A 23,022-nucleotide genomic window follows, 5' to 3' on the forward strand; every position below is an offset into this window, starting at 1 on the left:
TTAATCTTCAATTATCTATGCAGAAGAGTTTCCATATTTTACTTTTTAAGAAATTATTCATCTTTTCAGTTCTGGTGTATCAATGCATTTTCCCCACAGGTATATGACAAAGACTGTAAATCACATGTGCATGCCTCAGTTTGAGAAATTTCCTGTCTTAGTTTAGGAATGTACCCACTCAGATAAACTGGAGGAGCAAACACATCACAAACATTCTTTGGATGTAGAGTTGAACTGAGTTTCTGGAACTTATAAGGAATTTAAAGCTTTTTAGGATATGTCTGAAAATCAAACCCTTTATATATTTCCTGCTCAGGAAGCATCAGTTTCTAGCACCAGTTATTGTACAGAAGTCTTGCTTGTAGAAGCTTGTGTCCCATACTTAGGAGATGTCCTCTGCCAAAGACAGTAGATCACTATTGAAATTACTGGGCATAATCAATCCTTTGTCATTCCTAAAAAAAAGTTTTAAAAATAATGAACTGCAGACCCAGGCCTTGAAATCATCCAGAATTAATCACCATTAGATCCAGTAATGTGAGTCAAGGCTAGAAGTACTACCATGCTGCTGAAGGAGGATTTATGTGAAGAGAAACAAAGGAAAGAGATGAAAACAACCAAAGCATCTGCTACAACTTCATGACAGGCTTGCACCAGGGAAAAGGTTTCAAGTCAATTTTATCTGTCCCTCAGGGCCACAGTGAGTCCATTTTTTAGTCAAAGAGAAAAGACAAAGGATTCGCTGCATCAGTTTTACAATAAGTCACACTAGAAAAACCAGGCCAAGTATCCCAAACTTCAAACCTGCCATGACTGGGATTTCATCAAGACAGAGTAATACTTAAAATGCAGGGCACAGCACATGTTACAAGATCGAATTCCAGTTCCTGCTACCACCTGCCCTGGTGCCTAGTCCTGGCTGGTACACAGGCAGGGTAATGGAGAGCAACAGGAAGCAAACTTTTAGGTTTCCTTCTTCAAATGAAATCCAGGAATAAATGTGTTTCAGCTTTTAAGTCTCAAAAGTTTAAAGCACATCTGTAGTTATTCTCTAAATTAGATAAGGCACCAGGATCAGATACAGTACATTAAAAAAAAAAACCCTGTAGAGAAAGGCAAAGCTTGTTCATTCTTGTTATGGACCACTTACAAGGTCTTTTTTTGGTGTTCACATCTTTGTTAAGAATTATTTAAATTTTTTTTAAGTTGCACGACTTTTATTGGTGAATAAAACAAAAACAGCAGGATCCAACTCCTATCTCTGTAACTCTTTCATCTGCTTAGCTGACTGTATTAGCCACTTTCCCTGAATGGAGAATGGGGGAAAGTTCAACAGCAGACTGACATAATAATGAGGACACAAAATATAGATGAAAAGAATACATGCCTTAATGTCTGATGAACTGATATTAGCATATAAATGCAATATATGTGCAACAGCAGCCTTTGAATTAAACCACAAAGAACACTGTCTACTTGATTAGTTGTTTATTTTTCCTTTTGAGGGAACACATCAGAGCCACAGATTGATACTTTAATAAGGAACACGAAAACCTTTAGTCAAGATTAAAAGGGCTAGTAGTTAGATGTCATAATTCATGGATACTGATTGTGCAGGACTTTGACAAGAACCATTAATTGTCACTGTGTAGCTTCCTTCTGAAGTCACATACTCAATTTAGTTCTAGCTCTTACAAGATGTGGTAGGATCATTAAAGGAAGCTTGGGGCTAAGCACTGATAATGGGACTATTTTAATATTCTTAGTACTTTCACAAGGGAACAGCATGTCATACATCTGTTCTATGTATTGCACCTAAGCTCTCTAAAGGAAAAAAGTCTTTTTGTTGTCTCCACTTTTACCTAAGACAGTGAAATGTTAGGGTTTCTGCACTCTTTTGCAAGCCTGTCATACAGTAGAAATTTGAAAAAAAAACCACAAAAAGGCCCAGCTCACAGATGGCTTTCATATTTCCTTTGTACCTTTTGGACTAATCTTACAGATTGACTATTCTTTCACAGTAAAAGGGAAAAAAATCAAAACAAAGGGTGCCTTCTTTCTTTCTCTGAAGGTTTCAGGAGTTCTAGAAGGTAAGAATTTTCTTCTCCAATGACAGTCAGAATGAATGAACCCCCAGACTGGGAAAATTTCTGTTTAATTTTACATTATTCTCCTTTATTTCTTGTCTGCAGGTGCTTCAGAGCAGTAAAACAGAAACATGGCAGCATAAACAGAGGCTAAATGTGCCCATGCAGGCACAAAGCAGAGGAAAAATTCAACACAAGTACAGGTCTCAGTGTTCATTATTAAGGCAATAGCAGGGTTTAGGTCAAATAAATAAGCGTAAGAAAGGCATGGGGGCAAAGAGGGTTCCTTCAGGCCACCGGGTCCCTCCTGCCTGAAGGACTGCCAGGTTTATTCCACTACAGACTTATACTACTACAAAACCACATGATAGCATCCACCTCACCTGCCTTTTAGATATCTGAAGCTGTATGTCTAAGAGGCTGCAGGGTTCCTTTGAAGTCCGTGGGGAAGAGAGCAGCTTCAAGCCAATGCATCTGATCTATTTAAGCTCTGCTAAGGCAGAGCTTAGCTGCTCTCTCATAGTGCTTATTTCTTACCCTGTTTTTCACAAGTCCAGACACATGGTTGAAATAAGGAAGATGAATCTTATTCAAGCATCACTCATTTATTGACAGCTTGGCTGTTGATCTCGGTTCTATTTCATCTGGTGAGCAAATGGGCATCAGCCTCCATGGAGAGGAAAATAGACAATTAAAAATCCAGCAAGTGCATAATTAAATAAAAATAGCTTAACTAACAATCCACTAGAAGTTTTTGTTCATGTAGTCTTACTTCCACGTCCTTTTTGCTAACTAAATGCAGATGCTTGCTAATTAAGATCAGTGTTTTAATGGCTTAATATAAATACTGTCACTGTTCACACAGGACCACTTCCACTCTTGCTTCAGACAGATATTGAACTCAGGATCTGGCTCTATGCCTCAGTCACAAGGGTTTTTCTTTTTCTTTTCTTTCCCCTTTTCTTTTCTGAGAAAGAGTGTGAGCTATTTTTCAAAGTGAGACAACAAAACTGGTATTATTTCAGGATGCTTCAAAATGGAAACCAATTCACTCATCATACAAAAGGAAACAAAGCTCTAGAAGAAGGTTCAGCACTACAATATCCCCTGAGGTTGGCCAATTCCTTTTGGTTGATTTGGAAGATTCAAATCCTGCTTTGTTTACAACTAATTCTATATTATTAAACACATTATTGCTGTTGACATCACATTAATTAAATAAGCACAGAGACAGATTGTTCCAGCTCTTGAAAACAAAATGAATAAAAGACCCCACAAGAACAGATTTCTCTTCCTCACACATTGCAAACACCAGATCAGAGCTAGAAGTATTTCCTGTCACAAATTAAATTGGTATCTACCAATCTTTCAGCATCTGAGCAATTTCTGTTTTGATTACACACAGAACATGATAAATTAAAAACTGCCAGAAGTTTCACAAAAGCATTCCTGGAGCTAGTAACCACTTCCTGTGTATCTCTCTCAGATCACATGCACCACAAGGGGAATTAAGTGGACTCAGAGGTCACAGAAAACTTGTGTATGAGGACAGAGCTCAGTCTCAGCAGTCCCTGAGCAACACTGATTCCAGACTGGAGTCAAGTCCTTTTTCCTGTGCCCTGAGGAGTTGATTTAGAGCAGTAAAGGAGAAATGTATCTGGGAGAAAAATCACAGAAAGCAGTTTCTAGGTAGTGAAAACCATTCCATTTAAATGTTTACACACAGATTCTCTGGTAGGGTACACTAGGACAGCTAATCTAGGTACACTCACCATTCAATAGCTGCTCACTCATCAATTAGTTCTTGATGCCACCAATGGAAAAGGGAGTATTTCCTTTGGTTCCTGGAGACTGTGAAGGCTGCTGCCGAGATCCTGTCTGGGATCAACAGCTAAGCAAGTACCTTCTTGGGCAACACTGCTCTTAATCCCTCCCACTCAGCAATATCCACCCAGAGCAGGACTGCTGATGTTTTGTCTTGTGCTGAAAAATTACAATTTCTCTCCTCAGTATCCTCATAATGAAGATTTTCTTTTCCACCCACTGATTGCAAAAACCAGAATAACTGCAGATGTTTCTGTTGCACACCAATTTCTTATTTTATTTTATGCACTTTTTTCTCCTAACTCCATGTCTTCTCCCAAGCTAACACACCATCTCTTGTCCAAGGAACTCCCTCTGTAACCTCTGTATCTCCACGTGTTCGATCATAATGGATGCACTAGAGAGAGCTCATTTGTTTCATATAAATGGACTATGGGAGCACCTTGGAATGACCACACATATTTCAGGTGTGCTATTAATATCAAATAAACTATTTTAACACATCCTTAATCTTTCTTTAATAATCCATTCTAAATAAATTATCTTGAAGCAATGCTGGACTATGATTGATGGGTCTCTTTATAAAATCTCACTCTTGGCTCAGCACAAAAGAAATACCCTACCAATTACAGAAAGCTCACTCTGGATATTCAAACCAGCTTCTTGAAGAAATAACAGGATGGAAGAGAGACTGATATTTCTGAAAGTAGTTCAGTGAGTCTTGCATTCTCTATGAAACAAGATAGATGCCTTCCTCTGCCTGCTCACAGCACTAACAACTTGCCCTGTATATGCATCACCAGAGTTATCACCAAGTGCAGCACCACTGTACATGAAGTACCAGCACTTCCATGCAAACATCCCTTATCAGAATTGTATTTGCACGTCTATACAAGGTGACTGCTTTAAAGGCATGGACATTTACTGGAAGAGCCTATGCCAATGCTACTTGAATTATTGATCAATTACAAACAGATTACTAACAACTCTGAATCGTTAAAACCTTATAATAAATCATGTAGATAAATAAAACATGCCTAGGGTGAATAATCTTCTTTCTCTCTTCCTCTTTCTGAATTCACTACCAGAAGCATGGCACTAACCTATTTATAGTAAGGCTACCCTCTAAAAGCCCAAAGTCAATATTTAAGAAGCTGGTGGTCTTCTGAAGTAAAAAGAGTACTTCCTTAGGCTTTATTATCTCAGCTGACAAAACAGACACTCCTAATAAGTTTACCCTACAATACCAATGCCTCTGAAAAAATTAATCATAAATAATTGGCAAATAGGGTAACAAATTGCTGTTTTGTTCCTTGAAAAATATTTTATTCTAGTAATTTTAACAAACAAAGAATCCTTGAAAAAATGGAGTTAAATTATCTAGCAGTACAAATTACAGTGCCCTAATTCAGCAAAGGCAACTGAATATTAAAAAGAAATAAATTAGGTCAGGTAAGGTAAGTCACAGTACCTGCGAAATTAGCTTTGCTAACCTATATTTCAGCATTAGTATGCTGATTTCTAATTTCACAAGGAATTTCCATACTTCATTGTAGCATTAATTAGCAAACAGACCCCTTTTTCCTTCCTCAGAAGGAAAACACTTAGATTCTGGTTCAAAGCCTTCCAATGCCTAAAAAAAAAGAAAATGTGAAGTTTTAAAAATACTCAAGATCCTAAATAGTTTGCTGCATCTAGGCCCTATTGCTCATGCCATAGGGCACTACTACTTGATGTATCAGTTTTCTCTGCCTGCTGCTTTATTTTGCTCTGCTAAAGGGTAAGCTGAATTTTACTCACTGAATAAGCCACCAAATTTGGGGTAGACCTGCGTGGTCCCTAAAACTTTACCAGAGCCGTTGTCTTAAAAAAAAGAAATGTGTAGAACATAAAAGAAAAAGGCTAATACTCCAATGAAGTAGCTGGTTTTCTAATTTCCAATTATGAAAATAAGTCTCTAAACTTGCTGACCAGAAGTGAGTTGGCAAATACTCAAAATAAAAAATTTGACATGAATTCACAAGATCATTCTTATTTTCTCCAAAGCCACATCAGATTGTGCTCTGTGAAGCCAGCATTAATCAAATCTAGCAGAAATCACAAATATCTTATTTCACTAAGTCATGATGTTGGTTGCTTAGAAACTCAACAAAGTATTACCAATTGTATTTTACTGTTTATTTTATTTTCTCCAGAACATAACCCAGGCTCAGCAAGCTTTACATTCTTTCAACTCACCTAGCAGTCTCTTCAATGGAAGACACCTTTCTCTTTATTCTACATACCCCTGAGTCTACAAATAAATGCCAGTGTGGATCCCACTACAGAGATGGAATCCTTATCACCACCCACATTGCTATAGGTGCCTCTACAGTTACAGAAGAACAGCAGTAGGATAACAGTATTTACACACCCCTGGCACAGAAACTGCCCTAATTTCACAGTCTTCCTAGACACCATCAGGGCTGTGCCCTTACAGAAGTAACATAATTCATCCCAAACTTTAAAGCATTTTTAAACTCAGAATAAATATGTAAACTGTAATCCAAGCAAATATTATGCAAGTGTGGCTTCCACTACTTATTCTGCAATTGCTCATGCAAAAGAGGCAGACTCAGAGCTGGAGCTGTCAATATTGTGACTGTCACCGCCAAGGAAAAAAACCACACCAATGCTGCTGGGAATATCAAAATAAAAGAAGACTTCAAGCTTTCTCCAGGACAAGTAAAGCCACAACAGAAGCCTTCCCCAGCAATGTGGCAGACATCCTCTCTTGCTGATAGAAGTCCTTCTTGCCTGATCTTTGAAGAGTTTTGACAAAACACTGGGCAGTAATTTATTTTGTCTTACCCTAGTCATGATCATCACTTCTCTATCCAAGTTCATCATGTATGGGATGGTTAAATGGATGCAGCTTAAGCTAAGTCGCCCTTTTGGCACTTAAAAGGGGAGGATTTGTACAGCAGAGCATCCTGCAGGCAGGAGCAGACCAGTCTGCTGAGAGCAGGATGGTCTGACAACAAGGCATGGGGCTGAGCAGGCCAGCAGGGGCTTGTTAAGGAGGTCCCTTTCAAAAACTGAAATAGGTTAAAGGAGCATGAAGTATGCTTTCCTCTTGATGCTACAGATAGCGAGACAATAGCAGGTTGCTACAAACACTTTGTGTTTTGTCTTATTCCCAAGGAATGCAGAAAACCCAAAAGTGCTTGCATTCCCACTCAGACACTACTGCCCAGAAGTATTTGTTTTCTTGTACACATACAGGGAGGGACATGTTCATAAGGAAGCACAAATTAGTATTATTAATGTATGTCAACATGTTAATAGCTACACAATGTGGAGAATTTATCAGGGAACTGAAGTACTCTCTTAATATGAATGCATAACCAACAGTCTGTGCCTAGAAGAGTTTGTGTATCAGTATATAAGCAAAATAAACAAACAAAAAGCAAAAAATAAACTAAAAGAAGGAACACAGATTGCCAATGAGTCTGTGGAATTTGCTGTATCCGCATACTATTTATGTCATCATCTCTTTCTGTAACTTACTACTGATGTTAAATCACATCTCTTTTTTAAGACTATAATTAGTGCCCCTTTAATGATTTAGGGAATTATGTGCAACTTCAAGGATGCAACAAAAGGTGAAAAACCTTCTAAACACTGGAGGAAATTGGACCTTATTTTCAAACAAATGCTTCTGACTCTTCAGCTAATGGAAAACAAACAAAATCTCAAATACTGAACATCTTTGAAGCTGTCAGCACTTCGATTTTGATTTTAATTACATGAAACTCTGCAAAACTGAGTCAAACACACATCAGTAATTCCCAAATGTGTTCCTTTTGTTACATTTCAGTAAACCCCATGTGGATTCCTTCATTTACTTGGGAAAAGAAGGAAATTCTTTCTTGCAATATAGTTTTTCAGAAAAAAAATTATTTTAACTTAAGGATTGCTAGTTAGTCTCAAAATAGCATAAATTATCCTGCAAAGACTATTTACACAAAAGGAATATGAAGTTCTGTCACCTAAAATTAGTGGCTTCTGCTAAGATTTATTTATAAAAGCTATGCAAGCCATCAGGGAGTCCTCCAAAAGCTGTTTTAAGCAAAGTGAGCTGAAATAATTTGTAACTTCAGTGCTTTGTTCTACATCCAGAGCTGAAAAGTCAGTCCAGTCTCTCAAGACAGGGGTTACTTTACCGATGCCACCAACAGTACAGAGAGGACAGAGCCAGGTTGTCCTCAGTGGGCACAGGTCAAACCAAGTGAAATCCCAATCAGACATCAGGTAAAAAGCTTTGCCACAAGGAGGATGGAACACAGGGACAGGTTCTACAGGCAGGCTGCACAGATTCAATCCATGGAGACAGCCCTGAGCGACCTGCACAAAACTGGCTCTGCTGTGGGAAGGAGCTGTAGCTGGTGGCCTCTAGCCACCCCCTCCAACCTTAATGGTTCTAAATGAATCTGTACACAGCATGAGTACACAAGGGAAGAGAAGTGAAGAGAAATAAACAACTTACCAGCCAGCTGGGCATTTTAAGGGAAAAAAAGTGGCCTTACCTGAAAAACATGAGAGAAAGCAAAATGTTAACAATTCATCAAAACCAGCAGGGTAATGAATTGTAGTAACTCTTTGTACATAAACAACTTACACAATAATGCTTTCACAATATTGCAAACATTGGCCCCAGTACGTTCAAACTCTGTAAAAGAAGACACAGTTATGCTGAAATGCATACCAGGGTCTCCCCACAACTGAACCTCCTGCAGCTATGCCCACAGCTCAGGGAAAATAAGTTTGTCATCTGTAGGTTCTGTGACCTGAACGTTTTCATACTCACTTCCTCACTATTTCAATTCATCAGACATGTGCCAACATTTCTTGTAGACAATTTTACCTTCCGTCCCTGCTGAGGATCTGTCCACTAATGACCATAATGAAACATGCTTTGTGTGAGAGCCTGTTCATTTATTTTCATTCCCGTGAGTGCCTTCAGAGACCAGTGTTGCAATCACGGCTACTTACTATTTAATTCCCAGCCAAATTTATGGTCAAATTGAAAAATGGATGCAGGCTGCCTGATGCAGGATGCTTTTGTCTGAAGTGTCCTCATGGAATCATTATACTTGCATTAATCTTTAATCTGCAATTAAACAATCAGTTCTATGTAAAAGATAGCTGCAAACAGATCTCCTGAATGTGTACTAGGCAATATATCTTAATGAATGTATGCGTGCTGTCGAGGGTCTGCAATTAGGACAGCATCCATCACTGGGCCCCAGGTCAGCAAAAGGTTAGGGGGGAACCAAACCTCCCCCAGGTCCTGAGCATCCAACCATGCTACCTGTCCTGCTCTAGGGCTGTACCTGCAGCAGTAGAGAACATAGAGAGAAAAGCCAGGTGGGGGTGGGAAAGAAGATACAATGGATTAAGGCATGGCCTCGCTGATAAATCTGTTTTGGCAGAAGATGCAACCTGCTTTGAATCTGTTTCTTTCCAATTAAGAGACCTGCTTCCAGCTTGGGCAGATGCTTAATTGGAGACTGAGGCTGCCAGGCAGGCACCAGAGCCATGATCATTAACAGGTAGTTTGAAGCCATTAAGGTGCTCCTGCTTGTCAATTCCCCTCTCATATACCACTGACATAAATAAATGCATCCTCTTCCCCATGGCAGCAAGCTCTCCTTGCAGGGGGATTTGCACATGTGTGTCCTGCAAACACGCCTTTGGTTTCTGGGACTGTGAAGTTATTACATCAGCATCCAAGGCATGTGAGTCTGCAGGGAATACAAGGGGCCTTCCTGCCCGGTGTCAGTGTAATATTAGAATGGTACCAAATGGCTTCAACAATAGGTAAGCAGAAGGGCATCTGTTTCAGATTTTACTAAAATTGTATAATTAGATCTTGGTAAGAGATCCGTCTGTTCATGTGAGGTTTTATCAAATGCTCTTGCCTAATCCATACAAGGAACCAGTTTTCAGGCTCAGTGGACAGCATTTCAGATGTAAACACGGGCACAACCCTAAGAAACTCTACACCCGTGCAGAGTATTCTGTATGAATGGATGACTGCGCCAATACAGCAGGTTTTTAATTTAATTTAAGAACATGGGAAAACAAAACTACAGTGATACCCATGAATGCTGTCTTATTACAGGACATTTGTCCCTTCCCCATTTTAGACCTAATAATTCCCTCACTGGTAAAAAAAAAATCCACTGGATTAATGTCAAGCAGTGAGATTCATTTTGTTTTATCTTACAAGGGTATCCTGACAAAAAAATCACAACTGCCTCAATTAATGATGTAAAGAATTCACTACCATGTATTATTTGCAGCTTACAAATTAGCCAATCTCGACAAATATACACTAATTAAGGGCAAGAAAGTAAAAGACACTTATTGATTGCAAGGTCTGAAGCACCAGAAAACTGATTAAATATATGTTGTTAAGGAGTTAATAAATGAATTAACTCTGCTATGCCATGCTCCATGTACACACAAGGCTGTGGTAGCTAAATGGCAATTCAATGCTATAGTCTTCAATTATTTGCAGTGGGCTAATAAGACAAGCAATTAGACCATTGTGTTCATTTCAAACCACAGCATGAACACACCCACTTGTGCAAAGGAATAAATGATACTTATCAGGTGGGGACAAAACTACCATGTATAAAATATTTTGCAAATAGAAGACCCATTTGTTTAAAGAGAAGTCTAAGTTAGCTGCTACATAAAAATAGTAGAATTTTACAGCTTTAGAGTGATCACAGGAACATCATAGCTAAGGTCCACCAAGAGGGAGAAAATTTCTACTTAAATACATAACCTTTTTGATGGATTCTATCCTCAAGGTAATGCAGACCATGATGGACTATGATGACCACAAAATGATTAACCAAGACCCTTTTTGGTCCCTTTACTTGAATGCTAGTCCAAGTGGTGTAGTACCACTCTGAATTGTAGGCCAGGTGGAATCGTACTATCTTACTGCACTTTGGGAAAAAAGCCCAGTAGTTACCAACTTGGGTCATGGCCAGAATGGAAACTTACGGATGACCAGATTAAATCACCTTGCAACCCTACAAACAGCTCTCGTGAGGCCCTTTGAGCTCTCCTGGACTGCAGCAGGCTGGGCTAGCAGCTCCCTCTGTGGGACACCTCTCAGAGCTCATGCACCCTCCAGCTTTTGAAACTCAAACTGTCACTGATGATGAGGTCTAGGCTAATTCTGCTCCCAACATACAATTCCATGCTCCTTGAGGTACAACCCTTCCTCGCTTGCTGGGAAATGCAAAGGAATTTGATGTGAGTATTCCACTGCACCTCACACATTTCACCTGTGTGTATATGAATTGATTGTGGCATCAATGTTACTCTCTCAAATCCATAGTTAAGGCACTGTTATAATTGATAGTTAGCCCTACCGACCTGCTTTGTAAAGGGTAAAGCACTCAGTGATTAAGTGCTGCTAAACCCTTTTGCACCCTTATCTGCACATCCATGCCCTTTGCACCCTTACCCCCTTTTGCATTTTGAGCTTCCATGTAAATCATTGCAAATTGTTTCTAATTTGATCTTCCTTTATATGCTTTAACCTGTGTAGTAAGTTATAGAGTGAACCTTGCAATCAAACTCTGTAAAGGTGCATTTTCAAAAATATATGTTAAACCCTATAATTCTCAGTTACGTGCACATTTATTCTTCTCCCTTCTTCTGTCTTCCCCTTCCCGTAAATTATGAAGCTGTACACTGAGCCATGCTGAATAACCTTAGCAATAATGGGTACTTCACTATTTTGACAATGCCAAAATTAGAGCAAAGCATGTGTTGCTTTGCGTCTGTCAGTCACACAGCAGTCTCCTTTGAGGTCTATCAATGAGCACAAAGTGACGGGTGGTCATCTGAACAACACACTGTGCTTCAGTATTCCGCTCAGCAGTCTGCACAATTGTAACCAGGGAGCTGCAAGGATAAGGAGAGCAGATTTTTTCCAATCAGGTTAAAATGTTTCAAGTGGCCCATTTTCACTTTCTGTTTACTTCTGAAAGATGACTAGGAGTCAGTGAGAGAGATTAAGCTCTGCTGGAGGTGCACTGCATTCATAATACATTAATAACCAAGAATGGCTCAATTTTGGTGTTACACTGGCAGTAGACTAAACTACAAAAGAACACAGAGGTGAGAATGAAAACTGAAGGAAGTGACAACAGGTTACTCTCCAATACTAGAGGACCTTGGAAAACTGTAAGAATGAGGTACTGTGCAAAAATACTGTAAACCAGTTGTTGCTGAACAAATTTCCACAATGAAAAATTGCCTCTATGCAGTTGGAAGGAAATAGAAGCAATGGAAGGAAAGAGGTGCTACTAATGAACAAAGTTCTTACTGGACTATGTCAAAGAAAAAGCATTTCTTAAAGGATTGTGATAATTTGGACTTTTCTGTCTGCTTTGCTATTATTTCTTTACTGTGCTCCCATCTGTGACTGGGAGACTCACTGAACTGAAAATATATGCAGGATGCAATTTTAAAAATCTGAAGACATAACATCACTACAAAACACTGGCTTGAAGCATATCATGCTTCCTTACAGAGGCTTCCAATTTCCTTTACCAGGTATTGAAATTCTATAGCAACTACTTCCACTAGGTATTTCTGCAGACTAAGCAAATACCCACTGAATTTTGAAACTGACTTTATATGGATTCAGATATTATTTTCCACATATTAACGGAATATCCAAACCATAAACTATGTGCTCAATGATCAGGAGAAATCCAACCCAAAACAACCAAAAAACCAAACCAAACCAAAACCAAACCATGTGCTCAATGATCAGGAGAGCTCCAACCCAAACAACCAAATCCCAAACCCCCTTGCTCTTCTGTACCTTTATTTTGCAACTGCAAATGAAGAGGAGAAAATAATTACTTAACTTTTATAGCAGCAATAACAAAACCCGACCATACAATAGTAAAACCGGAATCAGAAAATTATTGTATTGATCCTGAAATCTGTGAGGGATTGGTCATTGCTGTAGGTTGCCCACAATCTGATAATGCAAATTTTGGCCATTTCATCACATTGTGCAAACGTGTCTTACATGCTGCTGGGAATTGTCTGCAATCACCAGCTTTCCTAGGAAAGATGAAGCCCCCAGAATTCTTAGGTCTAAGGCTCTTAACTCTTCATAGCTCTCTTCAAATGTCGTTCTCTTGTCTCTAACAACTTCCATTTGTAATTTTTCAGAAATGTTCTAGCAACAGAGTACCCCCAACAGAGTAAGAAATTAAGGACCTCTTATAACAGTTACCCAGGTGCTCTACTAATATTTACCACCCTTCCACCTTCTGATGCTTTACCACATAATTTTTTTGTAATGCCATCAGCTATTATCAGCAAGTGGAAATACAGAGCATATAAACATATATGAACCACAGACACATAAAAAGTGCCATACACATTAGTTCAGGAAACTTAGTGTCCAAGGAAATCGACCAGGGAAATAAACAGCAGGAAGAGAAAAGGACACTAAAGAAGGCAAAGGTTATTTATAAATTCAGGGTGTTCTTGTCTTCTGTGTCTGAAGATCAAGACCATGCATTGTAAGTGGATCTAACATTCAGGAATATGCTACAAGTCTTCTATGTTCTGTGTTTCTTTCCATTGCAAAAGTATGATCTGTAGATGATCTATAGATCAGGGATCTGGAGGGAGATCATAACTTCAGTGGAAGGTGAAGCCTGCATTTTTCTGTGGGTCATGGATTTTTATATTCTTTCCTTGTAGTACGTAAAAGAATGAAATATGCTTTACCTGTATGATCGCTCTCAGACATTAGAAGTAATGTTTTTTGGTTTTTTTTCCCCTGGGGAATGAAGCCTGAAGAACGAAACATAGCACAATGTGTATTCATTTTTATTTCACTGGAAAACACTGAGCGTGAGGGAAAGTGAAAACAAGACAAAAAACAGACACAAGAAAATCTCTGATTTGGGCTAACTTTTTATACTGCATCTTCAAGAATGTTGCAAAGATTGGTCTGATGATGCGTAGATGCTGCAACTACAGGCATTACCTATGCAGAGAAGCCATAAATTACCATGCCCTTCATTTGGCACTTGAAAGAAGTCACAAAATGTAAATAGGAAGGCATGATATATACCATGAGGTTGGTTCTGTCTTGTATTTTTCCTTTACTTGTATACACACTTTAAAACTCAAGCCTATTTTAGCAATCTTAGAGAGGCATTAACTTCTTTAAAGAAAATAAAAGCAAGGGATGGGCAGCTCACTATTCTTTAGGCTTTCTTCTGCAAAATTTCAAATTTCCTTACACCCTTTCCCCCCATACAGTCTACTGCCACCCTTTGATGTCATTGGAACAATGTTAATATTTGTAGCCTGGTATGACACTCAGTCACCAGGAGCAAAGCTATTTGGCACTGTAATGCAAATGACTGCATTCATCAAATGAGCTTTGTTAGTTATTCATAGTGTTCCTTATCATTCCTTTCCCAAAGCCCAGTGCTTCTGCATTGTGCACGGAAGTGTGTCCACAGCAGCATCCCGCTGTAAAACCCACCCTTATCAGGCAGAGCAGGGTGCCACCGGAGTGACCTGCCAAGTCACTGTGTCCCCTCTCCTTCCTGCACCCTTTTGTGCCCAGAGTTGCTCTTTGTCCTCATCCACGGGATCTGTCTCCCCCTGCCCAGATTGCTGTGCCAGACCCTCTCCCACAGCAGAAAGAATGATTGGCAATGAAAGAGACTCTGGAGAGATGGGTAATTCCCTCCTTCTTTTACCCCAGCTCCTCATTTTCCTCTGAAATTGACTGCACCAACCAACTTTCTGCAGGGTTGGGCTTTTAGAAACAACTACAGCAACAAAACCACCCCAGCCCCTGCGTGTATTGTGGCAGCCCAACAGGCTTGCACAGATGGAAAATGGTATTGACAGGTTTGGAAAGGGACAGACATGGACTCTCATGCAGGCAGACACTGGGGGCTTATTTTTCATTAAATCTTTCACTGCTTAACACAGTTCAGCATACCATTCTGTACCTCCAGAGAAAAGCTTTTGGGGGATGGAGCCAGAGATTAATCCCTCTGTAATTTCTACTGCTGCTGGCAGTACTAACTGCCAAGGGATTCTGGGGAAAGATAATGGCACCGTTAACTCGTAACCTAGGTGTAAAAGTGGTCTTAATAAAACTGGGATGGTTGAGGCCCCATCAATAACCACCACGCACCAATTTTATTGGATGTAACAGATGCAATCTGTTTGATCTGGTACAGGAGGCTCATCCCAATATGGTAATTAATAGAGGTTGGGGAGCCACTCAAAAAATTGTCTGCCACAACAGCAAAGCATCTGGGACAGCCAGTTTAACCTGTAAAGCAAAGTAAAGATGTAAAAAGAGCTTATGTGTAAAATTGCATTTTACATTGAAGAAAGATCCAGATCAGTAAGAGGATTGGTCTGGACATTTCTTCAGTGTAAAATGCAGTTAAGCAGGGTATAAAAACCTGTGTATAACTAAGCTAGTTTGGAATGATTCCGCAGATATTCCATAATTAGTGTTTGTATAAGAACAGATTTTCTGTTTTGCAAGAATCAGCAGTTATTGTTAACCTGAGAAGATGCTGATACCAGCATAATTATTTTTACATATACCTACCCTTCCATGAAAACATAAGAGACAATTTCCCTAGCCAAAAAACAGGTGTAACAACACAAAGCATAATAAATTGTTCCCAAACAAATCCAATTCTATTTTTCTGTTTATATTCAGCAGAGTTGTTATTTTTTATTTTGGAGTATGGAGGGGAAGAGGTAGAAGCACTAATAGCACTAATTTCACGTCCTTGGCACTGTATGTTATCTTGAGCAAAACTTTCCTATACATTTTTTTCCCCTGGTACTTCCTTGTCACAGATCAAGATTACTCTGTTAGGTTGATGGATGCTTTGATACTATAGTTAGGATAAACTAGGGTAACCAGAATATACTATTACCTGCTCTTTGTAATGTACTGACACATGCTTTATGAACCAAGTGCAAGGTTCCTAAATCTTCTTGTTGAAAAAGAAGAGTGCACAAAGATTTGTAGAAGTTAAAGGCTAAAACAGGAACAGAATACTAGGAATTTATCACTGCAATAAAGAAAATGGGAGCTATTTAATACCCTGATACAGATTGTTTTCACTGGAATCCTTGATGCTTCTGGTCATCTGTTCTCTCAAATTTTCATGAGCCCTCTTACCTTCTTGAATGGAGCAAGAGTCTTCATCAATGGTAACTAAAATTAGGTTTACTCTAGCTTCTTTTAAACTTCCTATGCATTTTCTGTGCCCAGGTTGTCAAGAAGGCCAGTGGCATCCTGGCTTTTCCAGCAATAATGTGGCCAGCAGGACTTAGGGCATCCCCCTGTACTCAATGATGCATGTCAAATCCTGTGATCAGTTTTGGGCCCTTCACCACAAGAAGGACATTGAGGTGCTGGAGTTTTTCCAGAGAAAGGCAAGGAGGCTGGTGAAGGGCCTGCAGCACAAATGCTGCATGGAGTGATTGAGGGAGCTGGAGGTGTTTAGCCTAGAGGAAAAGAGGCTGAGGGGGGACCTCTTGCTCTCTACAACTACCTAAAAAGACGTAGTGAGGTGAGGGTCGGTCTCTTCATCCAAGTAACAAATTTGCCCCGGGGATTTAGATTGAATATTTTAGAAATATATCTTCACAGAAAAGGTTATTGGGCATTGGAATAAGCTGCTGAGGAAAGTGGTGGAGTCACCACCCCTAGAAGTATTTAAAAGAAGTGTAGCTATGTCATTCAGAGAACATGGTTTAGTGATGGACTTGGCAGTGTTAAGCTTACAGTTGGATTCAATGATCTTAAAGATCTTTTCCAATCTAAATGCTTCTATGAATGTATGAATAGTCAATATTAAGGAATCAGCAATCAGTCTCTAAAAGCATCTCCTTGACTTTGATAATATCTGTTGTTGTTATTAAGTTTGTTCCCATTTATGATCTTATCTTATTATGATTAGGAGAGCAGTTTTAATGTAGCAGAGAATCGATTCACAATAATGATAAAAAATACAGCCTTTAAGGTATGCCTGTGTTAGCTATGCTATGCATTTTTACAGAGTGTCTTTCCTTGTCCTCTCATCTTTTTCCAGTCATGGAAAATTCACTACCATGTAGAACACCTTCCACAGCTCAGACACTTTCTCAGGCTCTTTCTCTAGGATGTATATCGACCATTATCAGGAAAAAAGGGCCAAATGCCCACTGTCACCTTCAGTCAGCTGCCAGGAGCTGGAGATGTAACAGGCTTCATCCCTACATCGGGTTGTGGTGCCATAGGACTGGCACAGCACTTTGGGAAAGATCGCTCAGGTGTATCTCAAAGATACCACTTTCCAATTAAATTCAGTTGGCTCCATCTAACAGGGTTTAAGACTGAAGTGTCCACAGAGCACTAAGAAAATTGCTGAAACTGCTTGAAATTCAATTGTGACAAATACCTAACTCTGGATAAGGTCTTTGAAAATCCTGGACAAAAAGACCTGAAAACAGGAAAAGCAACAATATAGAGGTGTAGAAGCACACAAAACCTACTCTGTCCAAAGCCAACATACTTTGCATTTATATAAAAAAACACTGACTATAGAACAAACTACTTATCAACTTGTACAATATTCATCATGTCTGTACCAACTTTATTGACTTTTTTAACTACACATTCTACAGAAAACATCATCACTGGAGAAACATCTAGGAAAAAGGAAATGTTGCTTATAACCCTGGTATACTGAATTATTAAATGCCACATAAAACAATCTAGTTGCAAATTTTTAACCCTTAAAATGAGATGTAAACGTATTATAGTGCAGAAAAATCTAAAGGCGTGCTTTCTGCAAAGGGAAAGCATTAGATACTCTCTCAGCAGAGGAAAAAAATCTTTCAATTGGCCACAGACTCCATAGCACAGAAGATTAAATTTCAGTATAAAATTATCAAATCAGCAGAAAATAAAATTGATCGTTCCCATGCATACTGCAAAAGCAGTATTTTACTGAAAAGACTGAATACCTCAAATACAACATAAAAGCTTGCCATAATGACAGATAGTTCTATTAGAAAAGGTACTGAGTGCATAATTAACCAGTGCTAATACCTATCTGAATATCTGAAAAGAAGAAAAATTTATTCAAGTGGAATATAAACTATTCATCAAAGCTGGAGGGAAAAAAAGGGAAAAAAAATAAATTGCCACACTGAAAATATGCACTAGTCGGGCTATGTTTATGATTCCCTGGCAGAAATGTATAAATAGGAAAAATTTACCACTCATTCACTAGGGGCTAATGAAGCAGAACTAAGATCACACGTTCACTATCACTCAAGTAGAGAGCATTTGCAGCGTCTCAATTTTATATGGAACTGCCTGCTCAAGTCACACATTCTGTAACAAAGGTCATATTTTTTGTTTCAGTCTAAACAGTAAACTGTAATTGGCTCTGAAGTTTCATTTTTCTTAAACTAATATTAATTTAATGAGTATTTTCTCCACATTCCTGGATATAGGTGATGGAGGACTTTGCCTTCTCAGTTTCCCAGTATCAATCAGTTACATATAGTAAGGCATAAAATGTAATATTTAATTGAATTTTCCTGTTCTGTAAAATGACTTATATTCTTCAATAAACAACCACAGCTCTAAAATTTTGGATTTTTTATAGCAGTTTACAAAAATAAGGAAACTCAATCCTGCTATGGCCATACTATCTAAGCTACTGCAACTATTTAGTTGCAAATGTGAACACAGTATGTATCAACAATTTTAAAAAATGCTTCTTGAGCTAAAGTATTTATAAAGGACAACCAGAAGTTTATACTGTGTAGACAGGTGCAAGTAAGGTCTAAATTCTCAAGCAAAGGCAAGTTTCCAATCCCTGAATGTTCACTTGGAGTAACACAAGCTGCATTACTTTGAAGCCAATAGAGGCATATGGACACTATTACTGAATATACTCTCAGCTTTGAAAGTTGTAACACTTGCAACTGTAAACATATTTCTGAATTTTTAGCATCATCTTACTCTGATCTGTCAAGTAGTATTTTCTAGAAGCTGGTTGTGAAGGAAATATAAACTGAGGAAATTTGAAGTATTTCCCACAAATTTATTTTCTCAGAGGTCCTAGCAAAAATGCTGCCCTGCAGTTTTAGCCAGGTGATTATCCCTGATACATTATTTACTTCCTAACTTATTTACACAGCCTATAATTCACTTAATAAAGATCTTATTGTGTGAGGTATTCTATGAATGCTAAACAGATTTAAAACTACAGGCCTGTTTCTAAGAAGAGGAAAAAATTGTACCTTGTGCTTCCAGTACCATGTTAGGAAAATATTCTCTGGAGTTCTGCCTCTGTTCTTCAAATGGTTTAACATATCACCAATCGATAAGAAGGATAACTTTTTTCCTGATCTAAACAAAAACCTCCACTACACTTTATAGAAGAGTCCTTACTAGAAGGTTTAATTCTGCATATATTTCTGTAAGCATGCAGACAGCTAAAAGGACAAAGAGAAAAATATCTTACAGTAACTGGTCACGTATCTTTAACTTCACTCTGCCTACAGTTGCATATCTGGAAAGGGATGACCAATACAGACCTATGAACAAAGGCAACCATGAGACTAGCTTGCTTATGGATCATCTTCTGATCCCCCCCAAAAAAAGAGAGCACCCTGTAAATAATGCAACCAGTGTCACATCCTGCTCAGCAGAGGCCAGGGTGATCCTGTTTTCCTTCTGCATGGGCTGAACAAAAACCATGCAGGGTGAGGCAAGGCAATATTTTCTATATTGCTATATTTCTATATACTACATTTTCTTCTTTAATAGCAAGGTAAAAGACCTAACTGCCCACTAGGAAAAACAACCTACCCCTGGAACAACATTCACTGTACTTTAACTGAGGATAGCAAAGTTTTTTCTCCAGAATGGTGTACATGCTACTAATGCCAGTATAATTGGTATTATTCAAATGACTATGTGTGTGCTGGGGAGTAGAAAGAAAGCTGGTCAATCAGAATTCAATAGTTACCAGTATTGAACACATCCATACCAAACATTTCAAATCTCTCTCTAGAGGAAGAAAAATAGAAACCATAAAAGACCTTTTGCTTGACATGGCTTGAGGAAGATTTTCATAACATTTTGTACAGTTGGCACATTTCATTGTGGATGAACTGGTAAATAAATCTTATAGAATGGCTCATATCTTTAATTCTTTCACATCTTTTAGTTGTTGCAGAGGCCCAAGCAACATCACCTGTGATACTCTAATTTTGTTTCACCAATGAACAAAGATTGGTATGGTAGTCAGAGAATCAAATTAGAAGGAAGAGACAGGAGTAAATATTCTGTCAGTGTTGTTCAGTGTTCCTGTGCAATAAAAGGAAATCCAATTGTCTCATCCCTCCTCTTGCATTCAGATTTTCCTCACTACCAAAAAAAAAAAAAAAAAGAAAAAAAAGATAAGCAATTCTCAGTGTCTTCAAAATCAAAAGTGTGGGAATAGTAGCTTTTCTAAAAATCTGTTACCTAGAGTAAATTCCAACTAAAATATCCCAAGGTATGGGGAAGTTGAAGGCTGAGACCTATTCTTTCTCAAGTCATACTAGAAATCAACAGCACTACTATTTGTATGATGACCTTTCTGTATAGTGCTAAGAACTGGTTTTCCTTGGCAACAGAATTAATTAATTGGGACCTAGTCCCAGCAGCTGCTGCAGTCACTGCAATCCAGAAGGGTAAACTGAAATTTCCCTTCCACTTCCAACCTATTTCATATCCCACTGAAGACACATGCATGGGAAACTATTTTCATTACAGGGGTGCAAATTTCAAAGCATCAACTACCTATTGCACACTTCTGCCCTAGATAAAATACAGGGTGCATTCTCCCACAATCCCTTTTCCCTAAGTCATTTCAGCACAGAGTAAAAGAGAGGCAATATAAAATTTATTTCCTAGGGGTTACTTGTTCAAGTGCCTCTAATGCTAAGGGTGAGAATGTGCTTTGAATAGTCTGGAGCTGTCCTGCTAAGATTAGAGTACTAAGTAGGATCTGACTGCAGGTCCATTGTATTTTTGCTTAACTTCTACTCATTTCAGGAGCTAATTATCTGTAAAAAGGTTATTGTAAAATCATGAATCCACTCTCAGCTGGAGGTCAAGTAAGTAACTAAAGAGAGAAGAGACCTCACAGAGAAATTATTAAATTAAGATTCATAAAGTCTTATTTGCCTATTTTAACCTTAACCAAATTCCTCTTCAGGAATTCTAGATGGGAACAACTGTCTTTACAGTAACCCAAGTGAATCGACTGCCAACCATCACAGTACACCACCTCCAGACTGAGAAAAATGTTGGACAAAGCAACAGGCCTTGAAGACTATCAGCAAGCTTAAATAATTACAGATTATGGTGTAAGAAACAGTCTTTCAATACTCAGAGCTCTCTGAAGCATATCCCAGCCCACAAGCCAAGCGCACATTTTGAGCTTCAGACAGAATACCTACTAAGCCTGAATTAACAAAAGATTAATATCAAGACAAAGTCTAAGAAACCCAAATTCCTTGCACAGAAATATATGAATCCAGAACATATTTGAACTTTGCATGGAAATAAACTTTAATGCATCTGAGTACCACTAGGAAAGGGAACAGAGCTGCATACAGCACTTGCTGAAATCTCTACAAGAAGATAAGGGAGCCTAAAGGGGTCCATTACGTTGCATTTTGGGGGCATGCAAATGCCTTTAGTCAAAATTCAAATTTGATAAAAAAGAAATTACAATCTCATTACTATGCACAAATGGTAAAGAACTGTTGGCTGCTATGCTGAGGAGGCTGTCATAATTCTATAAATAATCAGACATACTGATCACTTGGGAGCTTTTCCTTCTGAATTCCCTCAGTGTTTTGCCTTCAGTTGTCAGTACATGTGACACCTGTCCTCTCCATCGAGCTGGCTAATGGCCCTTGTCTAAATCTGAAACATTGGAGTAGCACTTTGTGAAGCCATCTCTATCCAGGAAACAAAGATAAAGCCAACACTATAAAGTCTTTTGAATTTCTAGTCTACCATTAATTGCCCTGAAGAACTTGAGGTAAGCAAGCACTTACCACCAAGCAGAACCTTGTGACATCCCACAAAAGTGCTCTCCCAGCATTCCTGAACTGTGGACAAGCAATGGGTTCTTCCTCATAGGAAAGGGCCAGGCTAGTCAAACATGCCTCCATCCTTTCCTAAGAGGGCAATTCAGACATGCTAGCAATATCTCACAGGCAGGATTACCAGAGGCAGTTGATAAATCTAAGAGAATTTGCATGTTCACTTATTGTCACAAAATTAAATAAGAAAATATTGATGCAAACTTACTACTCTCAATATAATATTGGAAAAAAACCCTCAAAATAAGGGATCTACTGCTAATATTAAAATAATGTAGATAAACCTAGAAATAACTGTTCCATTTACTCTAAACAGCAGTGGAGTCTCATTTGCTCTTTCAAAGGCATAATCAGTTGAAGGGCACATTTTTCTTCTTTGTTCTTTCCCATCAATTTTAATAGGTGCAGAACATCAGTCACATGAAATGTAATGGGACAAGAAGATGGATGAGTACATTCAAAGCCACTAGTCACAGGACAGAAAGCATCCTGACAAAGTGACACTGGCAGCATAGGGTTCGACAATAGAGCCTGGACAATATTTAGTAAGTGAAACTACAGTGCTACATGATTTGGTATTTTCTCACTGGGCAAAATCCTTTCCCTGTCACTATTCATCATATTCCTACAAGTCAGGCTTTCAAAGACATTCTCCTTCTGAACATGACCAAATGACATTTTTAAATCAGGGAAATACATAAATCTGGGGACAAAGAGGTCATTTGGAGATAAATTGGAATGACCTCCTATGTTAAGAACTTCAAACTACTTCATCAAGGAGGTTTTACATGGCTTAGTAAGATTCACACCTGAAATATGAAATATATTGTGAAACTGACAGCAAGAG

General features: G+C 38.6%; 1 protein-coding gene across 4 annotated transcripts in view; it reads right to left on the reverse strand.

Annotated features, from left to right (window-relative positions):
- PDZRN4 (PDZ domain containing ring finger 4) overlaps window positions 1-23,022 on the reverse strand; it is a 227,524-nt gene that overhangs the window by 63,514 nt on the left and 140,988 nt on the right. Inside the window, exon 1 of one of the 4 annotated variants that reach the window (XM_030959486.1) lies at window positions 3,860-3,932. The exons of the other annotated variants lie outside the window; for them this stretch is intronic. Within the exon in view, the coding sequence (XP_030815346.1) occupies window positions 3,860-3,862 (3 nt within the window). The 5' untranslated portion in view covers window positions 3,863-3,932. Of the gene's footprint in view, window positions 1-3,859; window positions 3,933-23,022 lie in introns of those variants that run through there. 4 annotated transcript variants of the gene reach the window in all.

Source organism: Camarhynchus parvulus, chromosome 1A, assembly GCF_901933205.1.
Source record: "Camarhynchus parvulus chromosome 1A, STF_HiC, whole genome shotgun sequence".
In the NCBI taxonomy this organism is placed as follows: Eukaryota; Metazoa; Chordata; class Aves; order Passeriformes; family Thraupidae; genus Camarhynchus; species Camarhynchus parvulus.